The sequence below is a fragment of the Impatiens glandulifera genome, chromosome 6, assembly GCF_907164915.1.
Source record: "Impatiens glandulifera chromosome 6, dImpGla2.1, whole genome shotgun sequence".
NCBI classification, from domain to species: Eukaryota; Viridiplantae; Streptophyta; class Magnoliopsida; order Ericales; family Balsaminaceae; genus Impatiens; species Impatiens glandulifera.
Window position 1 is genome coordinate 25441371 of NC_061867.1, and position 25022 is coordinate 25466392.

Here is a 25022-nt window from a genome sequence, read left to right on the forward strand (position 1 = left end):
CCAATTCAAAATTCACGAGCCAGGTAACATTTATTCAAACATATTATATATCTATTTGTATTTATGAATACTTACACATGTATTCTATTAATTAAAGTTCAAAATTCTCAAATCCTTAATGGATATTGATAACATAAAGAATTTAAACTAGTGCATCTTCACACTACAACGATTGGTTGAAAGTGTAAGAAGTTGACAAGAAAAAGATAAAAATTTATATTTTGATGGACCTCTAACATTTTTATTGGTAAATAATTACTCTCTTGAATAAAAATTTATAGAAATGAAATATTCACTAACATGTTTCCCATTCTTTTACTTCAAATTTGCTACCCAGATGGTGTTTTTGTCAATGGTGTACGTCATCCTTATGAAAGGTCTTTTCCAATCATCTCTTGCTGGGATGACACCATATTGTTAGAGATTACCACGTTAGAAGCTCGTGCAAGTGGTTTTGGGCTGGGCAGGGCAAGGGCACGCCTAATAGATAAAGAACCTGAGATTGTAGTTAATTTATTGGAATTACCTGAAGACGATGAACAAGTATGTTGAAAGAAGAAATTGACTCACATTTGTCTATACTTTCATGTTTTTTAGACTAATAAGGTATGTTTTTTATAATCTACAGATGTTAACATCTAAAGTCTTGCAAACTTTTAAAGATACAACACAACAGCTGAATTACCCATCAGGCGAGTTAGAGAAACACAACATCGATCCCAAGCCTATTTTTTAGGCCGGTTTACTAAACCTAATAGAGTCTGAAGGGTTCATGAAACACTTGAAAGTGAATAATGCTGAGGGTTGTGTAAGTAGGGAAGATCCTCCAAAGGAGGCACTTGGGGACACTATAGAAAGTGTGGGCTTGAAATTGAATAGTCCCCTAGTTGAATACCCATGTGAGGATGCAGCTGAGCACAATAATGATAGTCCTTCACCCTCCGTTGAACGGAATGATGAGGGTGAAGAAACTAAAGCTTGCGAAGCTTCTAAAGCTTATAAAGCTTCTGAAGATGAGGATGAGGGGGGACGCGTCAACATTAGAGACTATACAAAGAGGAAGATCACAAAAATTCCATTGTACCAAAAAATAACCAACAAGGTATAGAGATTGGCCAATTTTGTGTTTTGTGAAGACCTTGATGAAAAGTAAGTGAAACATGCTTTTCTAAATTTGAAATATTAAAGTAGTTACGTTTAAATGAATCTATTTTGTAGGGAGGTACTGTACCAAGGGTCTCCGGGTAATATGACCCGTAAAGTATCGCAAACAATGAAAGATAAACAAGAAGTTGCGAGCGAAGTGGTGGACGCTTGGGCCATACATCTGCACTTTAAATTTAGTAGGTTAGCAAGGCATGCAAAACGAATAATTTATTTTTTAACAATATCCTATGTAAGTACTTCCCTTGGTTTTGTGCTATGTATTGCTCAATGTTCATGACTTTGATACTTTAGAGTTTATTTGCAGATTAATATGCGATTTAATTACAGCTCATTTTCCTGTTGCTTCAAGAAGACATGAAGAACGTCAAAATAACAGAAGAACACATAAAAAACGCTGACCTGGTATGTACATAACCATTCCAAGTAACGGATTTCATTTATGCTTCTAGGCAATGATATCAAATAATTCATTCTTGTATTCTTTTTTCTGATATTCCTACCGTTTCTCCATGCCGAGCATTACTTTCTTGTATGTGCCAATATGTCTATTTCTAAAATCGAAGTAATAGACAACGCAAGACGTCCGCGTGATGTTAAATTTCTAGAGAAGTATACCAATTTGGCTAGCCACATTAATAATTTTGGGGCTTTCTTGGGAGAACTAGGCCCAGTACAACTAGCTGTAAAAATTAAAAAAATGAAGAAAATGGCTCCAAAGTTGAAGTGGGAAGATAGTACAAACAAAATCGACTGTGGTATATATTTAATGAGACATATGGAAACATATAGAGGAGATATGAAGAAGTGGAATATTGACATCACTAGCGACAATGTAAGTATTAAACATATGTTAGTCTATGACAATTTTTTATATATTTTCTTATACTTTCTCTTGTTGTTTTGAAAGTCGAAGAAGTTTTGAGTACACTGAGGATAAAATATTTATACAGATTTCATATGTCAGACCACAATGTCAATAATATTCACTTAAAGAAGTCAATTAGATTAAGATTTTAGATTTGTATGTATAAATGAATTTTAGTTAGTGTACTTTCACTTTATGCACTTATAATTTATATATGTTTATAATAGAAAACTTTCCATGATTATATTTCACATTCTGCTCTTCTTGTACCCATATTTTTAATCGTTACTACCGGATAAAGGTATTGAAAAACATCTCTTCATGAATGTGAAAATATGTATTCCTTCATGAAGCGATTTTAACTTCACAGAAATTATAACATTAACGAAGCTAGCTTCACAATGTTGAGTTTATAATTTGATAAACAAAACTAGCTTCACAAGTTCTATTTTTAAATTCATAAACGAAGGTAGCTTCACAAGTTATGAAGCGATTTTAACTTCATAGAAATTATAACATTAACGAAGATAGCTTCACAAGGTTGAGTTTTTAATTTCATAAACAAAGCTAGCTTCACAAGTTCAGTTTTTAAATTCATAAACGAAGCTTGCTTCACAAGTTATGAAGCGATTTTAACTTCAAAAAAATTATAACATTAACGAAGCTAATTTCACAAGGTTGGGTTTTTAATTTCATAAACAAAGTTAGCTTCACAAGTTCAAATTTTAAATTCATAAACGAAGCTAGCTTCACAAGTTATGAAGCGATTTTAACTTCACAGAAATTAAGAGTTAAGATAATCGGTTGCATGAAATTGAATTTATTATCTATATCTTAATATAGGAGCAAAGAGAATTGGGGCTTCTTGAGTGAAACAATCTCTATCGATTGCAGGAATACTCATAGCTTAATCCCGAACACATATCGAATTCGAGTTACTATGATTCGTGAATAGAATCAAGTTTCTTCTATTTTTAAAACATCATTTGAAATAGAACTGGGAATAGTCCATTCCCAATTAGCTTTTATCAAATCTCCCAACACCATAGACAAATAAGGAACCATAAAGCATGACAAAGTAACTTGCATCCCTTCTTTATGACAAGAGATAACAAAAGGCATGGTCAACATTTCAACCAGCTACGAAGATCACTTTGTAAACAAAAATAAAAAAGATTCTATTGAAATATTCCCTAAACGATAAGAAATTCCTCAAAAGTTGACGACTTTAGTCTAGTTGCGAAGGACATTTTTCCACGTTAAAACCAAAGGACCTCTCAAACACGACCGATCGATGTTTTGAAAATTTGCGAAGGTCACTTTGTCAGACCAAAAATATATAAGTTTCCAATTAGAACAACTCCTCTCATAAACAATCCTCAGCTGAATTATTATTTTTCATCCAACTGTGCAGGTCATTTTGTATAAGACCTCTCAAAAACTTATCTATTGATAGGAACAATAGGTCATTGTTATGATTTATAAATCCCTATTTTAATAGGCATATGTATATGTCATTGTCCTAAACTATCCCCTCAGAATGATTATTATCACCGTCCCCCAAAGTAAGTCATATCTTATGATAGACATCTATGAAAGTCATTATTATGACCAATCTTTAGTGGAAAATTCCATCTCTTGAAGCACATATCGTGATTATTATCACTATTCTCTAGGAGAATCCTATTTTTTATAGGTAAAAATTGTCTTACATGCAGTTGATGAGACTACTCCCCAATTAAGTCATATCTCTTGATAGACATTATCGATCATTGTTATGATAAAACCATAATTAAGGCAACCTTTAAGGTTATTATAATAATCCATTACCAACTAAAGCCATGTCATATTACAAGCATATAATAAGACTATTGTGATAGTTTATCTCCAACAAGATTCAAGAGATAAAGAATGATCTTGTAGCGATCCGACCTATGAATCATGATTATAATACATTCACAACATTTATTGCCATCCATGTTCTATCCTTCTCCCTTATAGGTTAGGGTACAAATTTCTAATGTTTAACCTCGGACCCACGTTTTCCAAAAACAAAGTTTGTTTTATTCAAACTCGATTTGAGGGGGGCATTCTGTAAGCATGAAAATTTGACATACCCAAATATATAATAATATTTTGAATTTTAAAATAATATTTTGAATTTTTTTAATTCAACATAATTCAAAGGAGAGGTCAAAATTAAATTAGAATTAATTAATGTAATAATTAAACCCTAATTAAAATGAATTAAAAGCCAAAAATAACTTGGAATTAAAATGTTATATTCATTTTACCTAAATTAATCCCAAAAAGGGGTTAAAATAATTTAATTATAATTTTAGACATAAATTATGTGTAATTTATAGCATAAAATTATCAAATAAATACTCAAAAATACTCAAAAATAAAATAAAATGAACATAATTTTTATTATGTTTTTAAAAATATGTTTGCGTATTAATTTGGTGAAGACAAATGAAAGAAATAGTTAAAAAATCGATTTCAAATAAACTTTTTAAAAAAAAATAATAACTAATGATCTAGTGTGACCGAAATTACAAAAATCGGCTACAGCATGAATTTCATCAATCGGACGAGCGCCCTTCATCAATCGGACGAGCGCCCGATCTTCATCCAACGCACTAGGATACTCCACATAGTCAGTTGTAACCGAGAAGATGCGCGTCTGTGACCACACATGATCAACTAACGGGACGTCAACCCCGTTAGCCGAAAACTCCCGAACGCCTGAAAAACTGCCAACGGATCGCAACAGCGCATTTTAGTGTATGGAAATGATGCCATTTTTGTCGTCTTCTTCGCAAACTCCAGAGAATCGCGCTAAATGTCGGTGATCTTCTAGAAATCCTATCTTCGTCGTTTCTCATCCTTATCCCTCCAAACTTCGCCTACATGCACGTCTCTATATCTCCATAATTTCTTCTAGGGCTTGAATTCAAATTCTACCCTGAAATTAGTCTCACGAGGATAAATCAGAAATCAAAGGGATGAACTTCAGAAGCCAAATTAAAAACAAATTTGACTTCGAACCCGACATAGCTTGGGTATAAGTACAGGTCTCCTTATTTCAATCCATTGAAAATAATCTAAATATCACATCTTATTCAAAGATCATCATCGGAGCTCTGATGACTTCTTTGGAAGAAACTGTTCTGGTGTTCTCAACTTTGATTCAGAGATTTGGAAAAGCTTCCTTATGATTATAAAAGTGTCTCCAATCACAAGTAAGCTTTCGAACAACCTATAATTCATGTTGTGATTCAAAATTGAAAATTTTCAATTTCAATCATGTTAAACTTATTTATGGTTCAATTTTGTACTTTCTATAGTTGAAATCGATTCTCAGATGATTTCCAAGATTTCTACCGAAAGAGATTTCATCAATTTTATTTGAAAAATATGGAAATTTGAATTTTTCTTGTTCTTGAACTTTTGAGCTTGGATTTTGATTCAAATAGCTGCCTAACATGTTTGTAAACATGTTAGGATGAATTTCAAAGCATATAACATACATCCCGAACATGTTTGATCGAACTAAAATTTTTCAAAATAAAATTTTAAATTTCAGTTTTGAAACTTATTATAGAGCTTCATTGATGTTCTTGTTTTGGTCATGTTTGATTATAAACACCACTTGAAAGCTGTTGTAACAAGAATTAAGCCATGAGATAGCCTAATTCGAAAGTTCATAAATCTTGCCTTATAAATCATTTCAAAAAATTTACTGTCTTAGAGCTCGATTGATCGGTTCTAAGATTATGGGATGTGATCTCTACATCCATTTGAGTTTATAGCAACTTACATATCACGTTTTTCAGGATCTGTATCAAAAGTTGTAAACCTATAACTTTGAACCAAATGAAGAACACTTGGTATTCTTGGATCGAGTCTTGTAGGACCGATGATCGAGACCAAGGACCGAGAAAATCAACCTAGAACCTAGACCAATGACCGATATTCTTGAGTTAAGACTAAGCCCTAGGACCGATGTTCTTGAGCTAGAACTGAGAAATCCGACTAAGGGTTTTCACATAGGACCGTGAAATCTGACTTGAGACCGAGACTCCCAAGTCTTAGGACCGAGGGGTCCAACCTTGGGACCGAGTTTTCTAAACAAAATAAATGATATAAATAAATCTTTTGCTAACCAGACTTTTAAAAAATACAACAATTTTCAACGGGCGAGGAGGATATAGCGCGCAAGTCTTTTCCCGAGCGTAACTAAATAACGAATCTTTTATGGAAACTCTAGTGTTATTACGTTTTTATACGTACACTAAAATATTTATTTTTAAAATCTTCAAACTAAGCGTGAAAGCTATATTTTTGTACAAATCATATTCTTAAATAATGTTTTACTTAAAAGAGATTTTTGACGTGTAAACTGAGGCTATATTTTTTATAACTTTAACCAGCTCAGTCCGGCCTGACTTTTAAATCGGAACCTATAAACCCGAGAAACCAGACGTTGGTGCCAGATATCACCGGGAGTGCGCGTACAATAATAATTAAAATTATAAAATAATTTTAAATTTAAAAAAATTAATAAAAATAATATCAAAAGAATTATTAGGAGACTCACATTTTTATTCATATAATATATATTTTTTATTATATTATATTATATTTTAATTTAATTTATATTATTTAAGTTAATATTTTATTTTCATATTTTAATTTAGTATGTTTTGTTTTAATTATATATATTATATTTATAAAATTAAATAAGTTATTAATTGAACGAGAATATAAATAGATTTAGATAAAATGTTAATTTAAAGTTAACTAGATTAGGTCATTTGCCTAATTGTGTTTATGTCGTTTCGTGTTTATATGCTCGTGCTCGTGTCGTGTCCGTATCGATTCATGAGCATGTTACGATCGTATAAACCCATAATCGTGTGGTTATTGTGTCGTCTTTTGCTTGTGTCGTGTCCAACTCACGACCCGAATATGATAATATTATATCGTGTCGTTCCGTACTAATATCGTGTTGATACGACCCATTTTCTAGCACTATTACTAAATAGTATTAGTTTAATTTTTGCTCACATTTTTATTTTATTTCTTTTCATTTTACTTTTCTTAACCAAAAAAACATTCAAAGAAGAGATAAGAACTCCATTCAGGTCAAGGGTCGTCGAACCAATCAAACACGCTAGCTCAATTAATTTGATGAGAAAACTTATAAATAAGCCCTTAAACTCTTTTTAGATTTTATATATGCTTTAAAATTATATTTTTCTTATTTAAGTCCTTCAATTTATAAAGAGATTTAAAATAACTCAATTTTTCACATTATGGTGGGAATTTCATTTGAATCATTTCACATTGTATACCATCATTAGAATTTAGGGAGACTGAATGAGCATTACTTAAGTCTAATGTATTTTTCAAACAAGTACTTACTGGATGTGTCACAAATTAGTTTGATATTATATGGAGGATTAGTTATTTGATCTTACAAGTACTTACTGGATGTGTCACAAATTAGTTTGATATTATATGGAGGATTAGTTATTTGATCTTTTCTACCGTATATCATGGTTTCAACTCTATGTTAGTTCTTGAGTGAAAACCACACTGACGTATTAAAATTTTAAAAAGTAAGTTAGATTGATTTTTTAGCTTTTGTCAAATTTTATATTAAAGATATGGAGGCTTTTGCTTTTAAATTTCAATTCTCATCTAACAGATAATAATTTCATTTATAGTGCTTACTTTTCATTAATAATTGAATTCTATATTTATATATATTAAGAATATTGGTAATGCTTATGTTTAAATGTTAATTATATATATATTAAAAATTATAACATTAATATATTCAAGAACACTTTTAATTTTGAATTACTTACATGAAATTGATATTTTATCATGAATCCTTATAGTTATAATTATATTTAAAAATTGTAAAAAATAAATAAATATAAATTTTTTATTAAGTTTGAAAAGATTAAAAATATAGGAAAAGTCAAACAAATTTTATTGTGATAAATATATATATATTTTTTCAATGCACTTTTTATTAAAAACATTTATACTTTTTCCGAAAATATAATAACAAAATGCCCAATTTTATCATAATAATTTGAACTGTTTTGAAAATATGATAAAAAGAAAATATGAGTTGATTATAAAAAGAAGAACTAAAGGAAAAAGAGAGAGAGAGAAAGATAATCTTCTATAATTCCAAGTCAAGGCCTACCTCGAAACAAAATTCTTGACAATTCAAACTCAAATGAACTCATAGCATCACTAATATATAATATCTTCCTAGCAATTTCCCCATCTCTTATAAGTCCTATAAATTCCCTTCATTTTCTCTCAACTCCAACACCAAACAATCTCAAAAATGTTATTCAAAATCACACCCCATGCCTTACTGAGCCTGGCACTGGCCGGAATCCTCATCGGAGCTCTAGTAGGAATTGCAACCGCCCAAAACTGTGGCTGCGCCGCCGGCCTCTGCTGCAGTCAGTTCGGATTCTGCGATCAGGGTCCAGATTTTTGTGGGACCGGATGTCAATCTGGGTCCTGCACAGGCTCCAATGGGGTAGTGGTGGGTGATATAGTTACGGATGCGTTCTTCAACGGAATAATTAATCAGGCCACCGGAGATTGTCCTGGCCGGGGATTCTACACCCGTCAAGCGTTTCTTCAGGCCCGAGAATTGTTCACTGCGTTTGGAACTATCGGCTCTGAGGATGATTCGAAGAGAGAAATTGCTGCCTTTTTTGCTCACGCAACTCATGAGACCTTTACCCGTAAGAACTTATAAGTAAAAATGTTAACAAGTGCTGTAAAGATTGGATTAATATGATTTATTTTTTCTTTTTTGATGGACAGATTTCTGTAAAATAGAAGAAGTAAACGGGGCTTCTCAAAACTACTGCGATCCAACAAAAACACAATACCCATGTGCTGCCGGCAAGCAATATTTCGGGCGAGGACCGATCCAGCTTTCGTGGAACTACAATTATGGACCCGCCGGCGAACGCCTTGGTTTTGATGGTTTGAACAATCCCGAGATCGTGGCGACAGATCCTTTAGTGTCTTTCAAAACAGCTTTGTGGTTTTGGATGACGAATGTTCATCCAGTAGTGACAACCGGTCAAGGGTTTGGGGCCACGACCAGGAAGATTAATGGTGATTTAGAGTGTGATGGGAAAAGGCCGGATCTTGTTAATGCTAGAATTGGGTATTATAGAGATTATTGCAGTCAGTTTGGGGTTGATCCTGGTTCTAATCTCTCTTGTTAGAACTATAGAAAGAAATAAGAATTTTATTGATGTAATACAATAAATTTAGCTGAAAAATAAGAGAATAAGTTTGGGCTTGTAACTTGTCAATTTCTTTTTGAAGAAATATAATAATTAATTTTATTTTAAGTTTAACAAAAACACAATATATATATATATATTTTTTTGGAAAACGACATAGTTATTTCATTAAAAATACCCAAAAGAGGAAAAAAACCTACATGAGTTCATGAATTAAAGCAAAACAAACATTTAATTTAATTTTAAAAAGCCAGAATTACAAACCAAATAAGTAAACACAAAATGAATTATAACTTTTCAAACAAACAATCAATAATAATTTTATGATCTCGCCTTGAAATTGCTAGATTGAGTGATTTCATAGTAGTTAATGCCCCAATTTTGACATAAACACCAATTTTTCTCATTTTTGGGAATTCGCCTCCAAGTTCAAACAAGAGAATTGCAATCAAACTTTATGCTATTCCAAACATCATCAACACCACCTCTAAACCTCGTGAATACTCTTGAATTTCTTTCCATCGAAATATGGTAAACTATAGAAGCAAAACCACATTTAAATATATTTGAATGGAAAATATTACCTTTAGCTTTCAAGATGACCATCTCTTTGGTATCAATCCAATTCGAGGGGAAAAAACTAACTCCATAATTTTTGTAAACCGTCTCCATAACTCGAGTGTAAACGGACAGCCACCAAATAAATGATCCATCGTCTCTTCATTATCATCACAAAGAATGAATTTAAAATCCGGGATATCCATAAATCGCTTAAGTCAATCCCTAGTTGAAAGTCTCTTCCTAAACAACAACCATAACACAAACTGTTGTCTCGGAATGAATTTGGAGGACCATACAACATGAGTCCAACCCACATCGTTCCCCCTCTCACGAATAGACTCCAAAACTAGATTAGAATTGAACTTTTCGTCTCTTTCCACCTTCCAAACCTACGAGTCGATATTGTTATTAAAGTGTATTGTTTGCATGAAGCTAAGAATCCTAACACCTTTTGGAATACTCCTCAGGAGAGTATTATAATCTCCATCCCAAATGTCACGAACCGATGAATTAAGACAGTCCATTCGAATGCGCACACCACCAAATTCTGCCTTAAGAACAATAGGCAGATTTTCAAACCATGGGTCATACCAAAACAAGGTTCCCCGACCATTTCTTAACCGGATATCAAACAAAGATATAACGATGTCCTTAAGCTTGAGAATCTTCTTTAGTGACTAGGCCATTTCCGGTTTAATCTTTGAAGTCCATATACTCTTTTCATTTTTCATAAACCTTGAAAACACCCACTTATCCCATAACGAGTCTTGTTTCTTTTCTAACGCCCAAAAATGCCTCATCGTAAAAGCCTTTTTCCATTCAATGCAATTTTCTAGCCCTATCCCTCCTTCTTCTTTCGGCTTACAAACATCAACCCACTTCACTTTCTTTCCATCTCTTCCTTGATTCCGCCAAATAAAGTTTCTCATAAGAAAATCAAGATCCTTCATTACCTTCTTCGGGAGAATGATTTGTTGTTCCCAATACCCTATGATTCCCATGATGACTTTCGTAACCAGCTTTATCCGACCCGCGTATGATAGTATTTTTGTTGCCCAACTATTCATTGAATTCTTGACTTTCTCTATAAGCAGCCTACAATGTGAAATCTGTAGTTGCTTAGCCGATAATGGTATTCCTAAGTAATGAACCGGTAAAGTGCCCTCTTGAATCCTCATAATGTAAAAAATACTAGCTTTTGTTTCCTCCTTCACGCCACTATAGAATGCCAAATTTTTAACTTCATTAATAACCAAACTTGTAACACTAGAAAAAATTGTTAATTATTCCTTAATAGTTTTAATAGAGTCAACATCAGCATGTGCCATAATAAAGAGGTCGTCTACAAAGCAAATGTGTGTAATATCTTCCTCCCAACATTGAGGATGGTAGATGTACGGAAGATTCTTTTGGAGCATTTTAAAAACGCTCTCAAAGATCCCCATGATGAGAACGAAAAGGTAGGAAAAGAGGGAATCTCCTTGTCTTACTCTGTTTTTACCCTTGAAATATCCATCATGAACTCCGTTAATGCTTGCAATGAAATGAGGAGTTGAAATACACACTAGTAGACAAATGACTATTAAAGACGGCAAAAACCGTCGTTAAAAGCCTTAATACCGACGTTAATAATTACTAACGTCGGCGAACAAAGCTGTCGTTCGTGGACACTATAAATCTCGACGTTCAAATTTTTTGATTATTAACCACACCTTTAGGAAGAGGAAGCAGTGGTTAATAATACTGTATTATTAACCACGTTTTGGGTAACGCCGTGGTTAATAATACAGTATTATTAACCACGACTTTGGGCAACGTCGTGGTTAATAATACTGTATTATTAACCACGACTTTAGAAGAACGTCGTGGTTAATAATTTTAAAAAAATTTAAAAACCACGGTTATTTTTTTATTTTCGCAAAACCTGTTTTAAATATTTTTACGAAAAAAATACAATACAAAAAAATACAATTCATAAATCAAATTAAATCCAAATTCGACAAAATTCTAAAATAGTAATACAAAAATTTGAAATTAAATTGTAATGTAAATCATTGATTGGGGGAGGAAGGAAAATCTTAGACATGAACAATAATCGGAAAACCTGAAGCACTCAGAAAATCTTGAATAATAGGTCATTTAATTGAGTCAAAGACTTTCTGAATATCAACTTTAAAAGCTACCCGAGGAGAGATGCATTTCCTACCGTAACTCTTTAAAAGCCCCTACATAAGAAGGATATTATGCGATATATTTCTACCTGGTATAAAAGAAGATTGACTTAAACTAACAAGATTAGGCATAACTATTTTAATTCGTTTAAAAAATAATTTTTGAAATAATCTTGTAAATCACGTTACATCACGAAATAGGTCTAGAGTCACGAATTCCCTCGAGTACAAGGCACTTCGGGATCAAATTGAGAACCGTAACATTCCATTGCTTATTCTGAAAAAAAATCAAGAATGCCTTCGCTAACCTCATGCCCAATCACACCCCAATTTTCCATAAAAAACCTCGCATTGAAACCAACGGGACTTAGACTCTTATCCCCACTCATACTAAATAAAGCCTGTTTAATTTCCTCTTTATTGACTACTTCAATCATTCGACGACTTTCTTCCATGGTGACTTTCTTGGTCAAAATCTGATGAAGAAGGTGGTTTTCCTTACTGGTTTGATAGGATCGGCTTTATCGATAGAGACGGGGGTCTGGCTAAGGATGAAGGCTTATGAAAAACAGTTTGAAAGAAATCCTGTTAAGGATTTAATTCGCTTTCTATTCTACGCAAACTTGTGTAAACACTTGAAACGGATTCAAGGCGGAATTGTTTACTTGAGTTTGAAGCACAAGATGAAATATGAAAAGATGACAGAAAATGAAGAACACAACAGTTTGTTTATGGATATTCGGAGAAACTCTCCTACGTCACCCCTTCTTCTAACCACCAGAATGATTCACTATATGATGATAATCAAATACAGTTTACACACACTTAGCTCACTATTGAACAGAACACTTTCTGTTCAATTACAAGAAGATGAAGAATATCACTCAACTAATGGTGATTTTGATTCTAGCTCTCTCTCTCGATTCACACACAGTACAATCAGAAAGTAGCTTCAAGAAAGTAAGTTCAGTAAGCAAGATGATTGAATAGTCTCTCTCTGCAAAATCAGAATGCTTGTTCGTTCAGAAATTAGCTAGGTTGCTCGTGAGGTCAAGTGCTTTGTACATTACTCTAAGGATCGGTTAAATACTAATCATGAGCTAACGGTCGAATCTTCAAGAATGATACGTGGCGCTCTTCCATTGGAAAGCCTCCATTGTACACAACAGACTCTGAGCACAAGGATCGTGGCCATACCGAACTGGTAGTGCACCGAATATTTCATCAGGGATGTACCTGCAAAACGGGTAATTTGAGGAAAATTCTCTTACGTGGCATTCCATGATTGGATGAATATAGCTGTTGTACTAATCTTCACAGGAAAGTGGAGAAGAAGTAGGGTACATCTATAGCACGCGGGTAGGAGAAATGCTAGATTCAAGCGTATTGCTTGAACAGAGCATTAGACGTATTTCAGTTAGACGGATCAGTCTAATGAAATAAGTCAACTCCTTCTGATGAGAAACGTCTATTAGACCGCCTAGTCTAATACAATTAGACTCGCGTCTAATATCAATAACCATTAGACGGGTACGTCTAACTCCACTAAGTTAGACTACCACGTCTAATTCCGGTTCTACCTCAGACTAGTCTGAAGGAGTTAGACCCACGTCTAACTTTCAATTAATTAGACAACCCGTCTAATTATAATAACCATTAGACCGGTACGTCTAACTCCACTGAGTTAGACTACCACGTCTAATTCAGGTTCTACCTCAGACTAATCTGAAGGAGTTAGACCCACGTCTAACTTTTTGAATTAATTAGACAACCCGTCTAATTCTGTGTATTCATTAGACTACCCGTCTAATTCTTTACACATCTATTAGACTTACAAGTCTAACTCCGATGAGTTAGACTGTACGTCTAATTCCATTAGACTCACGTCTAATTCTATTAGACTTACATCTAATTCCGTGTATTCATTAGACTATCCGTCTAATTCTTTACGTCTATTAGACTTACACGTCTAACTTCGATGAGTTAGACTGTACGTCTAATTCTATTAGACTCACGTCTAATTCCATTAGACTTACGTCTAATTCTGTGTATTCATTAGACTACTTGTCTAATTCTTTACACATCTATTAGACTTACACGTCTAACTCCGATGAGTTAGATTGTACGTCTAATTCCATTAGACTCACGTCTAATTCTATTAGACTTACGTCTAATTCCGTGTATTCATTAGACTACCCGTCTAATTATTTACACGTCTATTAGACTTACACGTCTAACTCCGATGAGTTAGAGACTGTACGTCTAATTCTATTAGACTTACGTCTAATTCCTTGTATTCATTAGACTACCCGTCTAATTCTTTACACGTCTATTAGACTTACGTCTAATTCCTGCGTCTATTAGATTGCCCCGTCTAACTCCGTTGAGTTAGACTGAGTGTCTAATTTCATTAGACTTGCGTCTAACTTAATGCGAATGGAGATCAAAATTGGTCTAATGAACCTCATTAGATCCAAGTCTAAAGACATGTTGTCTTAATACACCTGTATCAAAACACATAAATTATTTCATCATCAAAATATCAGTGGGTAAATTATTTCAACACTTAGTCAAAATAATTTGACCCAACAATTTCCCCCTTTTTGATGAAGAAATTGCAAAACTGCATACATACAAAACAACATGCATTCATCCAATAAATAAACAAACAACTTGTTCACTTACACCAACCATTCAAAAGAACCAGTATTCGAAAAACTTATCAAAAACCATGTTCATTAAAGTTTAAACAGAGTAAAAGAAGAGAGATCACTGTTCTTCCCTTTTTACTCGAGGATCGGTTGGATTCATTTCCTGCCCGGGAAGCATGTTCATGAAGTGAGGATATCCGCGACCACCACGACCTCCTGCATTTGATCTTCCTCCACGCTCAGCAACCCTTCCACGTCCACCTTGATCAGCATTAGACAACCTATTCCGGCCGCCACCATTTCTTCCACCATGCTCAGAACCACTTCGACCACCGCCTCTCTTGGCTGGCCTAGGATTATCATCAGAAATTGTGGCACACCTGGATCTTGTTCCAGTTTCTACGCCATCGTTCCTCCTGCTAGACTCACCTTGAACTAGTCGAGGTTGAGCACTTTCAGCATTGCCTAAGGCATCTTCCTTAGCTTGAAACTTCCTGGCGAGGTTCTCAGCAAAAGTTTGTCGTTCATTGTCATTTCTACTCATGCACCCTTGCATTTCTACCAGCTGATTCTTCACCAAGGCGAATTCATCCAAAGTTTCCTTGTGTCGTTCGTCATTAATGTGCCGCTCAATGTCAAATAGTTCAGTTTGATGGCTGAGGCATTTCTGTTCAAACTTTGAAAATTTTACATTTGAGACATGGGTCTCATACGTATTCATCTTCAGAGTCTTATCCAGCTCAGTTAAGATCTTGAACATATTGCTGAAGTTTGCTCTATCTTCTTCCCTGGATATCATTGACTAACACATGGTCTTCTGCATTGAGGAAAGCATAGACCTCATTGATTTTAACATTTTATCTCTTCCATCAGATGGACCTTCATGGGAAGACACTTCTTCAGAATCTGCAGCCATACTTTGAATAGGCTCAAAGTTTGTATGAACCTGCAGGGATTGCTCAGGCTGATGAACTTCAGCATCCTTAGCCGCTTTCTCTTGTGCCTCTTCATCGTCAACTTCTCTTTGTGCCCTTTCGAATCTTTCGAGCAAGCTTCCAGAATAGTGATGGGGAGTGGTTATGTTTTCGTGAACACTTCCCACAACACCTTTGGGAAATAAGTATGTCTTAACAAATTTGGGTTGCTCATCCTGTTCCTCCTCAGACGAGTAACCTTCTTCTTCATCACCTTTTTCTTTAGAGGGTTCCCCCTCAGTTCTTGTAGTCTCTGGCTGAGTTGCCTCGGCCAGTGTTTCTTGAACACCCTCTGTTCTTACAACAGGGGTTATGATCACATCTTCTTCATTAGGAGCTTTCGAAGCCTCCTCAGCTACACCTTCCACAATTCCTTCTTCAACATTTGTTACAAGAGCTTGTTCAGGCTCTTGAACATTCACTATTGCTTCATCTTCATTGGGAAGCTCTTGAACAGGGTGATCTAGAATGCGTCTCTCTTCGGCAGACAGGGTCCTGAATTCGATCAGGAGAGCAGCATCAGATTCATCGGCATTTGGAATATCCATGGCCTCTTCTACGTTGAGCGGTTCTGCGCTAGAGCAATCGGCGCCATGAATATATCTGGAAGCAGCAGAAACATTGCCTTCCAAAATATCATTCAATTTCTTTAGGACTTTGGCTTCAACAACAGCTCCTTTTGCGTCAGAGTTGAAGTTTGCTTTCCTGGCTTCATAAATTGAAAACAGAGTTTTCCCAGGAATGCAAGCTTCCACCAACTCTCTTTTGTTCAAAGCTTCAGCCACATCTGAAGTTCTTGCCAACTTCAGGACCTTCTTCTCGTTTGCCACTCTTTTCTTCCATTCTTTTGTTATGGCAGCATTGGACAGAGAGTCATTATAGCTAGAGGACAGCCTCTCAGTACGCCAGGAATCATAGATTTCTAATTTCTCGGACGAAAGAATCTTTACTTGATCCAAGATCAAATCAACGATTCATCTTGCTTCAGACACCTTTTCTGGGGCTTGAAGAGCGATAGACTTTCCTTTTCCAACAACCTTTACAGGTTTTGGAACAGGTCTTGGTTCACCAATAACGATTCCTTTTGCTCCTTTCCTGGCCCGCAACAGTTCGAAGGCCGATTGAGGTCTCAAACAGAGCTCAGCAGGAAGCTCTCTGCAAACAATTTTTCAAACCACCAAGGAATCCTTGGGAGCAGGAATGATGGGTTCACCAGCAACAAGGGTAGGAACAACACCTTGTTCTGGTATGGATGACTCTGTAGCACCGGCGGCTACCTGATCAGATTGGGTAACAGGGGATTCCGCCCTGTTAATAGATTCAACAATTGGACCGACTGATTCAACATCGGGCCCTTTAGAAGATTCTCTCAGGGGAGAGAAAACAGATTCGGCTTGTTCCACTTCGGGAACAACAAATTTTGGCACAGCAGCCAAAGACTTAGATGACTTTACCTTAGCGGATTTAGACGCACGGGGCGCCTTTGTCTTCTTCTCCTTTGAGGCACAGGACCTCGAAGGTTTCCCCACGAAAGTTGAGGGAGTGGATAATGATGTCATCGGGGTTGCAGCAAGTACGCCTGGACCTTGCTTTACCCTTGAATCGACAGATTCCGTGTCCTTCTGACTTGGACTCTTCATGCTGGAAGAACTAGCCTCCGATTCATTCACGGTTATGATTCACTTTGCCCCTGTTGACACAACAGAAGTAGAGGGCTTCGATCGAGTGGAAGGCCTTCCACCAGTCTGGAAACTAGAGGCCCCAGAAGCAGACTCTAGGTTGTTCTTCACTCTGATCAAAGTGCTGGCAACCATAGACGCTGTGAAAACTCTTGTAGAGTTGATCTGTGCCGGTTCGCCGACAGGAACCCCTAGAAACTTCAATAAGTGGCTTAGTTGAGCCGCATAGGGGATACTCTCCTTGTTACTCTGGAAGATAGAGTAACACAGATTCTTGAACAGGGTATGACCCCAGTTCACTTGGATTCCTTTGGAGATGGCGCACATATAATCAAAGCGGTCTTGACTGTAGAGGTTGAACGAACCGGACTTCCCTTGCAGCGCCTTCACCACAATGTCGTTTAGGAGAATAAAATGGGGCTTGAATACCTTCTTATATCCATTAACATGGATTTTAGAACCATCAGCAGAGAAGGAAGTCTTCATTTCCTCCATGACTTCAGAAGAGAGCACCAAATCGAACAGATGGCCCTCCATTGGAAGTTCAAAGAACTCCGCATACACCGCTTCATCAAATGAGATCTCTTTATCATTAACGGTTGCTACGATTGAATCATCCACCATAACCGTCGTTTTGAAGAACTCGCGAACTTCATCTTCATAGAAGATGAACGGTCCGCCTAGATACTTCCTCAACCCAGAATATTCTAGGGTTTGGAACATCTTCATCACTTCCGGTTGATCATAGGAGTACACCGATGGAAAGTCCACCTGCAATGTATAGTGACCGAGCGTGATTTTCTTCACCATTTTGAGAGAATATGAATCGATACGATATTTCAGAGAGTTTTAGTGAGAGAAATGCAAGAAAACTAGGGTTCTTAGAGATTTCGAGAGATTGAAAGTTTTCAAAATCATGCAGGAATATCCTTATATAGATGAATCATGGAAATATTGAATAACCGTCTATTCTAGGGGTATGGCCCATTAATAAATGTTAGACGTCCTTTTTCAAGAAGTAATCATTAAAAATGAGGGTATATTAGTCATTTTCTTTAAACTTGATAGACACGTGTCTTCATGTTATTAAGAGATGACTGTTCGATATTTTGAGCGGGAAAAATATATAACTCTCAGCGTGTGACAGTTGTCCCTGATCAGTCTAATCGGCACGTAGTTATACGTTTTTCTTACTTCACAAATAACACGGCGTCTATTAGACGGATGAGTGTATTAGACACATACGTCTAATTCCGTGTACATAACCAATCCGTCTAATGTTTATTAGACGTGTACGTCTAATTCCGCATGAACACCACATGCTAGACGTGTGTTTATTAGACGTGAGCAGCCTTTTGCTCAAGACGTAAAAACGTCTAACGTCTATTAGACGTGTCCGTCTAATTGCGTGGATATAAAATCTCAACATATAGACTTAGATGTATGAATTGTGAGCAAAAATACGTCTAAGTACACACTTTTTCTTTTAGACACCCTTGTCTAATTAGATCGATTAAGGATATTCGTCTAGAGAATATCTTTATTTCCAAAGAAATTTTTCTTCTAAAAAATAACTATGGACATTAAAGTTTTATAAACAATTTTTGTGGTCCAAAGACCAAAAAGAATTTTTAATAACAACAAACATATTCTTCCAGAATAGCAAGTGCCATTGTTGATTTTCCAGGTTGTGTACTCAGATGAGTACTCTTCTAGCTTCCTTCCTGCTATCCTCCTGCATCACCTACAAAATAAACTATTTATAAATCTTGGTACCCATACTCAATTGGGTCCTGGATCAATTAGTCCCTTAGGAATCCATATTTGAGTTATTTTGATGGATTTCTCATTTTATGTTGTGATTAATGCATAAGATTTTGACTTAGCAGATGACTTCCTGCTAGCCACTGATCCTTTAACTTTTGAAGAAGGTTTTCTTTTAAAATTCCTTAACTTAGAGTCAGGTTTTAAGCTACCATACTTATTAGCCTTTTCAAGCTTATTCTTAAGCCAGCTAACAGTTGGGGGAACGTAATAGAGACGGGGGTCTGGCTAAGGATGAAGGCTTATGAAAAATGGTTTGAAAGAAATCCTGTTAAGGATTTAATTCGCTTTCTATTCTACGCAAACTTGTGTAAACACTTGAAACGGATTCAAGGCGGAATTTTTTACTTGGGTTTGAAGCACAAGATGAAATATGAAAAGATGACAGAAAATGAAGAACACAACAATTTGTTTATGGATGTTCGGAGAAACTCTCCTACGTCACCCTTCTTCCAACCACCGGAAGGATTCAAAATATGATGAGAATCAAATACAGTTTACACATACTTAGCTCACTATTGAACATAACACTTTCTGTTCAATTACAAGAAGATGAAGAATATCACTCAGCTAATAGTGATTTTGATTCTAGCTCTCTCTCTCTCAATTCACACACAGTACAATCAGAAAGAAGCTTCAAGAAAGTAAGTTCAGTAAGCAAGATGATTGAGTAGTCTCTCTCTGCAAAATCAGAATGCTTGTTCGTTCAGAAATTAGTTAGGTTGCTCGTGAGGTCAAGTGCTTCGTACGTTGCTCTAAGGATTGGTTAAATACTGACCAGGAGCTAACGGTCGAATCTTCAAGAATGATACGTGGCGCTCTTCCATTGGAAAGCCTCCATTGTACACAGCAGACTCTGAGCACAAGGACCGTGGCCGTACCGAACTGGTAGTGCGCCGAATATTCCATCAGGGATGTACCTGCAAAACGGGTAATGTGAGGAAAATTCTCTTACGTGGCAATCCTTGATTGGATGCATATAGCTATTGTACTAATCTTCACAGGAAAGTGGAGCAGAAGTAGGGTACAGCTATAGCACGTGGGAAGGAGAAATGCTAGATTTCAAGCGTACTGCTTGAACAGAGCATTAGACGTATTTCAGTTAGACGGATCAGTCTAATGAAATAAGTCAACTCCTTCTGATGAGAAACGTCTATTAAACCGCCTAGTCTAATACAATTAGACTCGCGTCTAATATCAATAACTATTAGACGGGTACTTCTAACTCCACTAAGTTAGACTACCACGTTTAATTCCGGTTCTACCTCAAACTAATCTGAAGAAGTTAGACCCACGTCTAACTTTCAATTAATTAGACAACCCGTCTAATTCTGCGTATTCATTAGACTACCCGTCTAATTCTTTACACATCTATTAGACTTACACGTCTAACTCCGATGAGTTAGACTGTACGTCTAATTCCATTAGACTCACGTCTAATTCCGTGTATTCATTAGACTATCCGTCTAATTCTTTACATCTATTAGACTTACACGTCTAACTCCGATGAGTTAGACTGTACGTCTAATTCTATTAGACTCACGTCTAATTCCTTTAGACTTACGTCTAATTCCGTGTATTCATTAGACTACCCGTCTAATTCTTTACACATCTATTAGACTTACACGTCTAACTCCGATGAGTTAGACTGTACGTCTAATTCCATTAGATTGTACGTCTAATTCCGTATATTCATTAGACTACCCGTCTAATTCTTTACACCTCTATTAGACTTATGTCTAATTCCTGCGTCTATTAGACTGCCCCGTCTAACTCCGTTGAGTTAGACTGAGCATCAAATTTCATTAGACTTGCGTCTAACTTAATGCGAATGGAGATCAAAATTGGTCTAATGAACCTCATTAGATCCAAGTCTAAACACATGTTGTATTAATACACCTGTATCAAAACACATAAATTATTTCATCATCAAAATATCAGTGGGTAAATTATTTCAACACTTAGTCAAAATAATTTCACCCAACATGGTTCCAATAAGATCTCTATAAAACCGGATGGTTTCATCATGAACTAGTTGTTGCCCTTGAACAATCACCCCATCACTTGTCATGATTCTATGAACCCAATTTCTCAAGTTTATTGCAGAGCACTTTCTATTGAAGAATGAGGCATTGTTGTCTCCAAGAGACAACCAATTTTGTCTCGACTTTTGTTTTATATAGCTCTCTTCAAGAGAACTAAGAGCACGCAATTTGGTTATCGCTTCTTTTTCATCGTGAAAACAGACTTTGCGAAACTTCGTCACCAAGCATTCTTTTCTGTAAATCCTCAAGAATCAATCTAGCTTCAGAAACTCTAGTCGAGATGTTGCTGAATTTTTTCTTATCAAACCTTTGAAGACGACTTTTCAGCATTCTCAGTTTCTCAATTACATGAAACATTTTTTATCCACTCCCTTGTTTAAACCACACCTCCTTCAAAATAATCTTGAATTTATCAGTCTCCATCCAGAAATTGAAAACATAAATGGCCTTTTAATTCTCTCCTCCTTATCCCAAGACAACATGATAGAACAATGATCTGAAATACCCAGATTAAGAACTTGAATTCTGCTCTTAGGAAATCTCCCAATCCTCGTTAATTAACCCTCTATCAATTATACTTTTTCTCATGTCCTTATTCCCTCGCATAAACGACCAAGTAAATGCATTGCCAGTATTGGTTAGTTCAATACAACCGATATTTCTAATACAATCATTAAAATCAATCATTTCCTGTGATGTATCAGCTTCTGGACTTCTTTCATAACCAAATCTGACCACATTAAAGTCTCCCAATATAGCCCACGAATTAGTGTCATCAATCCAACTATTCAAGTCCCTCCACAACTGATTTCTAACACTTTCAGTATTGCTTCCATAAACCATTGCCAACCGAATATTCACCATCGTAACCTTGCAAGTAACTTCCATCATAACAACTCGATCTCTCGAAAACAGTCTTTTGACATCCACCAAATTAGTATTCCAGCAAACCCAAATTTTGTCGGTATTTGCATTTGAATTATGGATAAGATCCCAATTTTCATCAATACAAAGCAACCTAATCCTATCCATATTTCTTAACTTGACCTTTGTTTCCAGAATTCCAACAATCGTGATATGGTATTTACTAATAAATTCCTTGACCTCCTTGCATTTTAAAGGGTCGTTATGACCCCTTATATTCTAAGTTGTAATAATCATGAGTGTGTATAGGAAATATGTATTTTGTTGCTTCTATCTGGAACCATTTCAGATTTCAAACTCTGCTACTTCTGATTTTCAATCAAGCTCTTCTGTCCATTAATCTAAAAAATAGTATAATGTTGTACTTCAATACCCAAATGCTTCTGATCATTACCCATACCATACTGCTTTTGATTTTCAATCAAACCCTTCTACTCTTGAATCTCGATAACAATATCTTGCTGAATTTCAATACTCGGTTGCCCTTGATTATTAATTGAACTCTGTTGCTTCTGATTTTCAGCCAAATCCCTATTTTCTTAATTCTCAACAACATAATCTTACTTCATTTCAATACCTAATTGCCTCTTATCATTAGTTATACCTTGCTTCTTCTGATTATCAATTAAATTTGTCTGTTTCTGATTTCCAACAGGATAGTGCTTTGTTTCCAGAATAATAACAATCGTGATTTTGTGTTACCAAGTGATAGCCTTGACCTCTTTGCATTTTATAGGATCATAAAGACCCCATATTTTCCATATTGTAACTATCATGAGTATGAGTATGAGTAGGAAATAGGCTCTTTGATGCTTTCATCCTCAAGTCGAGCTTTCATTTTCCTTTCCCTTTTCTTAGCTCTTGTTGATTTGTGAATGGTAACCTCAACATCTTCCAAGTTCTTATTATTGGTTTTTGGGATAATATTTTATTAGATTTTATTTATTGTAATTGGGCTTTAAGTCTTTATTGGGATTAGAAGTAAAAGTTTAGTCTTTTTGGCTTTATGTACTCCTATAAATAAAGACATTGTAACCTAGGGTTACTTGGACCATTATTCTATGGAAAATCAACAGAATGGACTACTCCCCGAGGATGTAGGTATTGTTGACATAACCTCGTTATATCTTGTGTTATTTATTATTCTTACCACTTTATCTTTATATCTTTTTTGTCGTGTATTTAAATTAGATATTTTCTCAACAAGTGGTATTAGAGAATGTTTTGAGAATATTTATCATAATCTATTTGTGAAGATATGACAAAAACTATAACCACTATTGAAGACGTTGTTGGATATTTGTGCTTTTGTTGAAGATTGTTGGTTATTTGAGAAAACAACATTGGTTGTAGAAGAATTAGCCGCTGTGAAGATTTGAGTCGAAATCTTCAATTGCTAAGGAGATGTCAACGGTCGTTAAAATATTTCTTAGTTTTGGGTGACGATGTCTTTAGAAGAAGAGAGAAGAAGACAATGGGTTTTTATTCTCTCGAAGGCGCTAATGGGTGTAGGTGACGAAAAGTCGTCGTGTAGGCAGCGACACCAGAATGAAGAAGAAGATGAGGTATATTATTTTTGACCTATTTTAATTTGGGACATATGGTCTATTAAAATATAAAAATGAAAAAATATATTTCGCTATATATATTTCATATATCTCTCTCTATATATTCCATATAAATAGATATTACATTATGATAATATAATATATAGAGAGGAACCAAGATTCTTTGAAGCAGTCAACAACTAAGAATTTTTCAACCAAGACTTTTTATTTTAAGTCTCGTATGATTTCATAAAATAGGTTTAAGGCTTATCTGTTCCAATTTTCACAAGTAAAGCCTTGTTTGATTTTAATCAAACTCTCAAAGCTTTGTATGCTTTGATCTTGTATTTGTATTGAGGCTTGTTTGACTTGAATTTCTCAAAAATGGAGATTTGTGATTTATCTGCTAAGAGATTTGATATTCGTCAATATGGAGATTGAAAATTGGAGTTGAAAAAGAAGGTGGAGTACTTATTTGATGTTGCAGATTGTGGAAGACAGTTGATGCAACAATGAAAGGGTATTCTAATTAAAGTAGGTAACTTTTAATGTTTGTTTACAAGAGTGTGGTTTGGATATGTGTGTATAAGGGCCGGATTTAGATTTACATCAAACCTTATGAGTAGGTTTTGATTGGAAATCCCAATAAGTGCTGGTGCAAAGTTGTCAAGTGGGTGTTGATGCCTCAAGGGTTCTACCAATAATGATAATTTATAAGGTATGAGTTGAGGGTGCACTAATCATATACATGGGTTGTTAGATTCTTTCCATACAGGATTTGGCTAGAAGAATGTGGAGAACAAACAAACATCTTTATGCTTATTGAAATTTAGTTGGAGGTTTTGTTTGGATCGGTTCTACTAATAAACACTAGGGTCTGACTATTGTTAACAACTTATGATAAATTCTTCGGTAGTAATCTTGTGAGGGATTAATATTTGTTTCTTTTCTTCACAAATCCTCTAAACTCTTGAAACAAATTCAAGTGCGGAAGTGTTCGTCGGATTTGAAGCTTTGAACAACCTAATGTAAATTGGTAGAAAGTTTTATGGATGTTCGAAGATAAAACTCTTACGTCACCCCTTCTTCCACTACCGGAAGGATATGCACTAAATACTTTGAATCGAATACAATTTACTGAGCTAGCTAACTCTCTGTTGAACAGAACAATCTCTGTTCAACTTACAATATTCTCACAACTAGACAATAATTCAATTTCTCTCTTGATCTTAAAGGATGTAAGAAGTCAGTGAGAACAAGACTATGAATGTGAATCAGGTAATTGATAGATCCATCCGTTGTCCTTGAGC

At 35.3% G+C, this 25022-nt stretch overlaps 1 protein-coding gene across 1 annotated transcript; it reads left to right on the forward strand.

The window, feature by feature from the left end:
* Window positions 1-300: 300 nt before the first annotated feature.
* Window positions 301-9452, forward strand: LOC124943405 (endochitinase EP3-like). Its single transcript, XM_047483914.1, has 6 exons — window positions 301-543; window positions 629-696; window positions 817-1102; window positions 1495-1569; window positions 8364-8820; window positions 8903-9452. Exons 1-6 carry the CDS (start codon window positions 301-303, stop codon window positions 9313-9315), a joined length of 1542 nt encoding a protein of 513 aa, XP_047339870.1. The 3' UTR covers window positions 9316-9452.
* Window positions 9453-25022: the final 15570 nt, after the last annotated feature.

What these genes read in the sequence shown, in the direction of transcription:
- LOC124943405 (XM_047483914.1), top strand. Translation starts at nt 301, where the DNA reads ATGTTTCCCATTCTTTTACTTCAAATTTGCTACCCAGATGGTGTTTTT. An exon ending in TACCTGAAGACGATGAACAA is followed by an intron (nt 544 to 628) that starts GTATGTTGAAAG and finishes TATAATCTACAG; the next exon opens with ATGTTAACATCTAAAGTCTT. An exon ending in AACTCATGAGACCTTTACCC is followed by an intron (nt 8,821 to 8,902) that starts GTAAGAACTTAT and finishes TTTGATGGACAG; the next exon opens with ATTTCTGTAAAATAGAAGAA.